Genomic DNA, 8,916 nt, shown 5'->3' with positions numbered 1-8,916 from the left:
AAGCTTCAGCCGAGGCAGGACACTAGTCAAATGAGTTCGAACGGCGAAGTCCACATAGTGTAGTGGCAAGAAGTAGGAAAAGGGGCGGGCGATAACGTACCTGCGACGAGAACGGTAGTTATTTTGTCTCCGCAATGGCTACGATTTCGTGGCAGCTAATGGACTGGGAGCGATATGGTGGCAATGGAGAAATGCGCAGACGGTTGTCCCAGCTGAAAACCCTTCGGAAACTCCCGTCGCTGGCTTTCGCATATCGGCCACGTAGATCTCACTCGAGATGATGTCATGGCTGTCGAGTGGAACCTGCCAAGTTAGGCGCTCGAGCGAGCAAACCTACAAAACACGGCTCGTCGCCTCCTCCACCACAGATCACGACTCGCAACCCCTGCATTACCTCCAACTCCCCTCATCAACTTCACTACGATGCCCGACAACTTCACTGACGACAAGAAGTCCGTTGTCAACTCGCCTTCCGACCTCCCGCCTCCCCGAGAGCGCAAGGCCGTGCGCGACGACGTTCCACTCCCCTTCTCTCGAATGCCCCTTCACCGCTTCAACTACTACCTCGCCCTCTTCGCCGCCCTCCTCATGGCCTTCTACGGCTGGCGCATGCTCCAGTGGAAGGCCGAGTACGGCGGCTGGTGGAACCTCGCCCTCGGTCACCGACCCCCAGGCGCCGCACAGACCCTGAACAACTCCGGGGCTAGCGCAACACCCAGCGCAAGCTCGACAAACGGAGCGTACGCCTCACAGGGTTCGACGGGGAACCCATCGGTGGAGGACAAGATCCAGGAGCTGGCCGCGGCGCTGGGCATGCCGTCGTCGGACCTCTCTGCCGCCATCGCGAGCGCGGTGCGCGAGCACGTCCCACCTGCAAGCCTCTCGTCCGTTGCCGCACACGAGCCGTCGGGGTAAAGTACTTTTTTCACCTCGCTTGGTGTTCCGTATCGCTGACGTTAGTCGGTAGCACGGCAGTGCAATACCTCGTCAACCCAGAGGCCGCTGCGGCTCAACAGACGGGAGTGGCGGAGGCGGGTTTGGGGGCGTTCAAGACCATGTTCGACGCGGCTGTGGGTTTGGACGAGCCCCCAAACGACATTGCCGGCGCTGCATGAGCAACTTTGAGGGCTTAACGGATAATTCAACGAGTCATTGTATGTTATTGTATATCCGGACTGAGTCTCGAAACATTCTGTACATCTGGGCACCACGCAGTATGATCGAATCGACGCTTACGGAGTGCGAAGGGGTATTCGTCAAGCACGAGTTCAGTCCCCACGTAGGATAGCCACAAAGAGCACGCGGAAGTATCAATTCACTCTAGCTTATCTTCGCCGAGGGTGCAGCAGCGAAAGGTTGCTGCTCACTCGATGTTTACCAGCCTCCCTCGGATGTGCTGATCCGTTCCACACGACTCTACGCAGACGCATATCGCAAACGTTCACGAAGGATATGGGATCGTGGAGGTACAGATGAGGCGAGCACACTCACAGGACATGTAGGGCCTTTAGTGAGAACGATCGGCAGATCATGTCTCCGCAGCGAGAGGTACGACGCGTGTGGGCCGCTTGTCACGGGCGATCCGGCGAGAGAGCAGTTGATAGGAAACACGAGTACGGCACGCACAATTGACCAATGGAGACGTCGTCCGACATGCGCCATGATCGCAAACAGGATGATATACAGAAATACGTCACCGACGTACCTGCCAATCTGGCTGCCCGTCTAGGAGAAGACGCTAAGGAAAGACGTCAAACAAGGCGAGAAGAACTTCCAGACGATGGAAAGGTCCTGCGAGAAGTCCGTGCCTCGGCTTTCAGTCACGAGCGATAGCAGCAGTAGTACGACAGGACGAGAGCAGGCGAGCGGGCGGTCAGCGAGCGCACGACGTTGAGAGACATGTACCAAGCTGATCCTGGGGCATGTACGGCAGGTGATAAGGCGAGCAGAGCAAGTGGCTACAGCCAAGACGAGGACAAAGTGTGCACATATGCACCACCGAGCACAAGAGAAATTGAGTTTGCGAGCGACGACGGACAGCAACGGCGGCAGCGAAGAGGCGGGCGTCTCGTGCCCCGAAGATGTCACGTGGAGGTGCCGATTCGACCCGACCCGACCCTCGTCGCCGTCGTTGACGGCGACGACAACCTTGGATGTTGACCGACGCCTATTAGGTGATACTTTATCGGACGAGAAGAGCAGGTTGAAGGTTGGTTCAATATGCTATCTAGTGTGCCCATATCTGCTGGATGCTCGCCTATATGAGAGCCCTGTAGGTGGCCACTGCCATCCGTTTTATCGAGGAGACCCCGAATGCTGATATACATGCTCCTCGCTAGGATGCACTCTTTCGTTTGCTCTGACTCTAATATAGCTCGCCTCCGCTGAGATGTTGCAGAGGAAAAACCCACAGTATGGTGATAGCGCCCACCTCCCACATCGTCCCAACATGGTAAGTGACACGGGGCCGCTAGTTGGATTCCGTGCTTTGGTCATCGCTTGTTCATCTGCAACCACGAGCACACCCTTCTCCAAGACAGCTATAGCAGCTACTCCCTGCCCTCGTCTGTATATTTGTCTCTAGACTCGTCATGGCGACCTCAGCTGTTCATCTAACCACCGAGGAATTCTGCCAAGAGTTTCTCTCGCACCCGGGCGATTTTCCTGGTCTCCCTGCAGGATCTAACCCATTCTTCGCATTACACACCGCAAATGAGATGGAAGGGAGCGATATTTCAGAACTGATCGTGAGTTTCCTTCATTCATCCATTCCGGAGGCTGGGCTCATTGCTGGACTAGGTCGCTGCAGTAAACGACTACGGCCTCGTGCCTGGCTCGAAGATTTTGGCTCACGACCCATATCACAGCTCTATCTCAGACAAGGTTGTGCGGGAACCTTTCGCAGCATTCTTCCCAACTCGTTCTGTATCCGCAGGAGGACATCCTCTCTGGGTCGACCAAACCGTTCCCATCCACGTTCAGCCTTACCGCCGAGGCGTCGATCCTTTCGACGACGCTGAATATATAGACGAATACGGCACGCTAATCAGATCCCGCAAGCAGGCCTTTGACCGTATCTCCGCCGTTGCAGAGATCCTCTTCGCCGCACAACAACGCGTCTTCCTCTTCATGCTCTTCATCATCGGCCGAAGGTTCCGGGTGCTGCGCTGGGATCGTGCTGGCGTGATCACGACACCCAATACCGACTACTACGAGCATCCGCATCTTCTCTGCGACATGCTCTGGCGCATTGGCCAACTGGATGTCGACGCGCTCGGCTTCGATCCTAGTGCCACTCGCATCCGTTCTGGCGACATCGACTTCGCGCGAATGGACTTCGCCGGCCTCAAGGCCGAAACTGACCTGGACTATGCGGAACGTCGGCTTAGAGAGAGCGAGCTTGACGTACTACCCCCAGTGTTCGCGTATGTCCGCACCTTGTTCAGGACGTCGCTCGCTGCAGACTGGCCACGCTTCAGGCTGCAGGTCAGCGATGGAGATAGGACGCGCAGCTACCTCGTAGGAAAGCCCACGTTCCTCGCTGCCGATGTCACGGGCCGTGGTACGCGTGGTTACGTCGCCTACGACTGCGAGACAGGTCGCTTCGTTTGGCTCAAGGACGTGTGGCGCGCGTCGTGCAAGATCGCCGAGACCGAAGGCCAGATCCTTAGAAAGCTCAACGCTGCCGGCGTGCAGCGTGTGCCTACTCTCATTTGCGAGGGCGACGTCCGTGACCAAATTACCATTACGGCCGACTGGTGGCAACGCATACATGCTCACTCCTCAGCATCACCTGCGTCCGGTCCTCCCTCGCCCCCTTCGTCCTCTCCCGCTGCACTGGCCGGCGCCGCGTCACCTTGCGGTGGAAAGCGAAAGACGATGGCGGACCCTCCAGATGCCAACACCACATCCCGGCACCGCAAGCGACGTCGCCGCGAGCCTATTGCTTCCGATTGTCCCCTTGGGCAACATAAGCATTATCGAATCGTCGTTCAGGAAGTGTGCATGCCACTGAAGCACTTCCAATATGGCAGACAGCTACTCGCGGTCGTCTCCGACTGCGTAGTAGGTGAGCTACGACGTCGTCTCCGCATGCAATCTGCGCTAAATGTGTTCTCTGCAGCGCATCATCAGGCGGCGACAAACCCTGAGACACGTATTCTTCACTGCGACATTAGTGGCGGGAACATTCTCATCTACCCCAAGATCAAGCGAGATCAGGAGGGAAATAAACCTCTGCTCATTTGGACAGGTATCTTGACCGATTGGGAGCTGGCGAAACCGGTGGACAGTCAAGGAACGGCTTCTCAAGTGATCCAAGGCGATCGCATGGTGCGTTACCGATCCGTCTGATCACGCTTCGGTGAGCTGACGGCGACGCGTTCCCAGGGGACGTATCCGTTCATGTCGGTCAACTTAATCACCCATATGACCAAGCCCGTAACGGTCGCGGACGAGCTCGAGTCATTCTTCCACGTCCTCGTCTATTACGCTGTCCGCAATCTCCGCTCAAACTGTACGAACATCACCTCCTGGATCGACAACTTCTTCCACAGCTATGAAGGTCCCAAGCGCATGTTCACATGTGGCGAGAAGTCGGTGACCATGGAATGCACCGGCCGACTCGAGAATTGCTCGTGGGAAGGGCCCCTGCTCTTCTCCAGTCCCATGGACAGCGTCTTTGATTTTTTCCTCAAGAGCTTGAGAGCGCATTACAAAGTCATGGCGTACGAAGTCGCAAAGGCTGCGCATCGACCAAAGACTCCTCCGCCATCGCCACCTCTGTGGCTCTTCCCAGACATCGACATCGACATCGACGACGACGACGACGAGTATGACCCCGAGCAGCTCGCAGGTTGGAAAGCTTCTTTAACAGCCGAACCTGTCGACGAGTTTGCCCCCACGCCTGAGGATCGGGATCTGGCGGAGACGGTTGTGGATCACAAGTATATACTCGGTCGCCTTGCCAGCGCACTCAACCATTCGTATTGGAAAGGCAACGACCGCATACCCACGACCAAGGACTCTGAACCTTCGTCGGCCAGTGTCAGCGAGCCGCCCTCCGAAGACGTATCGCCAAGAGGTGCTAAGCGGCAGCGAATGTCAGAACCCGAGCGCAATGTGTCATTGCCCGCTCGTCTGCATCAGTCTACTCGACGTACGCGGATCCGCACCCGCACCCACCCTCTTCGTGCTCGAAGGTAGCCTTGGTATTTTTGACTAGGTCGTTCACGTTGCAAATTTCCATACAAATTTCCATACTGGCGACACCCCATCACCTTAGGGCCTGTGCGGCAACGGAGTTAGAGTTAGAGATACAGGATTTTGTGCCTATATATGGTAATGAATTTTCCCTTGGCAAACTCGAGTTCGGGCGTTCGGGAACCCCAGTAACTCTGGGCGGCTGTTATTTGATTGCGTCGCAACTCCTCAGCCCTCTGCTATTTCTCATGCTTGACCTGTGCCTATGGCCTTCTATGACATGACTGGGACTCGTGCTGAATGGGATCACACCTCTGAGGACCTCATCCTTCGAGGATTGAAGAAGGCTACCGCAGATACTCGGACATGATGGCAGTAGCAAGAGTCAGAATGGCTACAGATGCCGTGGTATCATGTCCACTGTGTTCTATGCGAGCCGTGTGGACAGCTTGTACCGCGGGGAGGTATCCGTCAACTGTCTTGTGCCAACGGCCTAGGGCGCTAGTATGGGCCGAAGTATCTCTACCTCCCTACAAAATCACGAAGGTTACTGCACGCGACAAAATATCGATTAACTGCGTTGCCGAACAGGCCCTAAATAGTTAAATGCCATCATATAAGATACATGACGTGGGTTGCTGAACACAAAGTAAGATAGGGGATTTGACTAAGCGATGAGGTGTCGGGCAAATGACAGTGGTGCAAGCAGTGGTGGCGATGAGGTGGAAACGACAGGTGGAAGAGGGACGCGAGCAATTGCGTGGGATGAACAGGGAGGGGCGACACGTCCGGAGACCGACTAAGCAGCGATGTCCGTAGGTCAGAAAGCGAGACTACCTTCGCCTACGGAGAGGACGAGTGCGGGCGCGAGCACGCGTTCGCGAAGCCGACGGATGCAGGCGAGCCGGTAACGACATTTCGCGGTCGTGTTCGGATACTCGCTGACGCTTAGTGCTCCTCGGCGATGCGTCTTCAGAGGGCTGCCCGTTAGCACTGAAGGACGAACCCTCGGGGTTCTGGGTTGTGGGTATGCGGTCGTCGCCTCGCCACAATGGATCCCCCAGAGTTATCGCCAGGTGGCCGAGCATGAATTTATGGTCAGCGACCTTCTTTGCGAGCTCGCGTTCCTCGGGAGTGGGGCCTCTCTTGACACGGCGCGCGCGCAACTGAGCTCTCCACTGTGCCGCCTTCTCGGGATTAAGGTCGGCGTTGTGGTAATTGCGGATCAAAAACATAGCGTCACACGAGGATGGTTGCAGCAGAGTTTCAGGACGGGGTGGTGGAAGCGCAGCTTTGGAAGTCTCATGCGCCATGACCTTGTAATGGGCCCGCAGACACTCTAGAATGGGAGCGAGGATGCCATCCATAGGGCTACGGAAGACAAGCGGCCCCATCGGGGATCGGATTTCAAGCGTTCCGGCTACCTCGACAGCGTACGACTTCTGCCTGCACGTGAGCATATGCTCGGGGCCTGCGTACCTGTGGAAGTAGTTGTCTATCCACGAGGGAATGTGGGGACAGTTCGAGCGGAGGTGGCGCACGGCGTAGTAGACAAGGACGTGGAAGAAAGATTCCAGCTCGTCGGAGATCTCTATGGGTTTGGCGTCGTGATTGAGTAGGTTGACGGACATGAACTGATATGTTCCCTGATCAAGCCTTGCCGTTGTAGAGACTACAACGAGGTATGCAAACCTCTGGGATATCGGGCCAGAGAGGTATCAAACCTCCCAACCCACGCGGTCTTAGTGATACGCGTCGGTTAGAGTGTCGGTTAGGGTTCGGTTAGGGTTCGGGTTTGGGTTAGGCGCTATTCACACCTCCTCCTCCCCCAAAGGGGAGGCCGTCTGTATTTATCGCGCGAACGAGGCTTTAGAGTGCCCGCCTGAGTGCTCCCGGCTCGGGGGACCCCCCGAGCGCAGCGAGGGAGGGGAGGGAGCACAAATGGCGGGTCCTCTTCACGCAAACCCTAAATCTGGCATCAAACGCCACAATGCTGATTGAGAACTTTGATCATCAAAACTAGCGCGCTGATGCGCCCGTGGTGACAGCGTCGGTGGTCTTTTGCGTTGCACGTCCCCCACCCTCCTCACCCGCCACGCCTGCACAACACTCTTCACATGTTGGACAAATGCTGCCTCGTCAATTACTGTGACCTCCTCAGAGGGAGTATGGTTTTTATTCGAGCTCCTTGAAGTTGCCTCGAGTACGTACACCGGTCCAGCTATCAAAATTTGATGCACCCGTATTGATGTCCTAGGCTGACAGCCAATCATATGCGTGGTTGGGAGGTCTCATACCTCCCTGGCCCGATATCCCAGAGGTTTACATACCTCGTTGTAGGCTACTCTGCCGTTAGTCGATTAAAGCGCACTACACACAACGAACGTACTACACGGTCCGCCTGGGTAGCTTTAGCTCTCAACGCTGCCTCACGGGAGTCCACTGGTCTAGAGAGCTCCCAGTCAGTCAGGACACCTCTCCAGATGACGATAGGGGTTTCCCCTTCCCGAACCCGTATGATCTGTGGGCATATCAGAATATTTCCCCCGCTAACGTCGCAGTGAAGAAGGCGAGTCTCTGGGTTTGTAGCTGCTTCGTAGTGTGCTGCAAATATAGTGATCAGAGCGAATACAGACAAACTATACGTCAGAACTCACCATGCAGGCAGTCATAGACAACAGTGACAAGCTGGCGGCCATATCGAAACTTCTTCAGTGGCATACACACCTTCTTCACAACAATGCGATGGTGTCTATGTTGTCGGAGGATCCCATCCGGAAGAGCGATTGTGAGAGCCATGTGTTCGCTGCGCTGTAGTGTCGAGCCGGTATGCGCAGCATTAGGCAGGCACCTCTTTCGCTTCTTGCTGCCAGACTATGAAGAACGGACTGGCGTCGATCGATAGAGAGTGTCAGAACGAGCCTGTATGCGCTCCCACCAGTACGCAGTGATCGTAGCTTGATCGTGCACGTTGCCGTCGCAGACGAGAGTAGGCACATGAGACACCCCGGCAGCGTTGAGCTTCCAAAGAACTTCGCCTTCGGTCTTGGTGAGCATGTAGGACGCGCGCCACATGTCCTTGAGCCACACGAAACGACCCGTCTCGCACTCGTAGGCCACGTAGCCACGCATGCCATGACCCAATAATTCGAGAGCACGAAAGGTAGGCTTGCCCATGAGGTATGCATGAGATCTTGTCACAGTTTTCTCGGGCCACGTGACCTAGGGGTCATGTGAACCAGGACAGACGCCCACCTTGACCACGGGCAACTCGTATCGGAAAGTGGAGGAGCCAGGATCGAACCCAGGACCTTGTGGGGTCCAGGAGCGCCCATCCTCACTCACTGGCAGGTGACTCATGCGTCAGCAGGGGCGCTTACTCATCGGAGCAAGCCCGGACTTAGCATGACTCAGGTATTAGTCACGAGGACACCATGTGACAGGTCAGGAGGCAGGACATGAGTCAGCAGACTCTGACCAAGCAGGGACAAATAGGTACCTGGTCTGTGCACCGTTGTATTTGTATAAATAGTAGGGGGTCTGAGGCAGGGAACCTCAGACTTGATCTTCTCGTCGATCACCCATCTCTTCTGTAGGTAGCTAGCAGCCTACCTCTCACTGCCCCTTCTAGTCTAGGGAATCTACTTCTTTGTCACCATCCCTTGCTGTGTCACCTGGAGTTGCTTCCGCCCCCACGCACCAACCCCACTCACC

General features: G+C 56.0%; 4 protein-coding genes across 4 annotated transcripts; 2 read left to right on the top strand and 2 right to left on the bottom strand.

Moving 5' to 3' along the window:
- The first annotated feature begins 362 nt into the window (after window positions 1-362).
- Window positions 363-1,208, top strand: DICSQDRAFT_181972 (uncharacterized protein). The gene is made up of 2 exons (XM_007367800.1): window positions 363-911; window positions 968-1,208. The coding sequence occupies exons 1-2, from the start codon at window positions 424-426 to the stop codon at window positions 1,113-1,115; spliced, it is 636 nt and encodes a 211-aa protein (XP_007367862.1). The 5' UTR covers window positions 363-423; the 3' UTR covers window positions 1,116-1,208.
- Window positions 1,209-2,591: 1,383 nt separating this feature from the next.
- DICSQDRAFT_172077 (uncharacterized protein) lies at window positions 2,592-5,205 on the top strand (the record flags this gene model as incomplete). The annotated part of the gene is made up of 4 exons (XM_007367799.1): window positions 2,592-2,747; window positions 2,800-4,069; window positions 4,124-4,332; window positions 4,390-5,205. 4 exons carry the CDS (start codon window positions 2,592-2,594, stop codon window positions 5,203-5,205), a joined length of 2,451 nt encoding a protein of 816 aa, XP_007367861.1.
- An 840-nt stretch (window positions 5,206-6,045) lies between these two features.
- Window positions 6,046-6,833, bottom strand: DICSQDRAFT_172076 (uncharacterized protein; the record flags this gene model as incomplete). The annotated part of the gene is made up of 2 exons (XM_007367798.1): window positions 6,046-6,143; window positions 6,209-6,833. 2 exons carry the CDS (start codon window positions 6,831-6,833, stop codon window positions 6,046-6,048), a joined length of 723 nt encoding a protein of 240 aa, XP_007367860.1.
- A 1,243-nt stretch (window positions 6,834-8,076) lies between these two features.
- Window positions 8,077-8,609, bottom strand: DICSQDRAFT_172075 (uncharacterized protein; the record flags this gene model as incomplete). Its single annotated transcript, XM_007367797.1, has 3 exons — window positions 8,077-8,424; window positions 8,458-8,546; window positions 8,603-8,609. 3 exons carry the CDS (start codon window positions 8,607-8,609, stop codon window positions 8,077-8,079), a joined length of 444 nt encoding a protein of 147 aa, XP_007367859.1.
- Between the last annotated feature and the right edge of the window lie 307 nt (window positions 8,610-8,916).

The sequence above is a fragment of the Dichomitus squalens genome (genome assembly GCF_000275845.1).
Source record: "Dichomitus squalens LYAD-421 SS1 unplaced genomic scaffold DICSQscaffold_28, whole genome shotgun sequence".
NCBI lineage: Eukaryota > Fungi > Basidiomycota > Agaricomycetes > Polyporales > Polyporaceae > Dichomitus > Dichomitus squalens.
The sequence above is the reverse complement of the archived record's forward strand: the minus strand, read 5'-3'. Positions and strand labels throughout refer to the sequence as shown.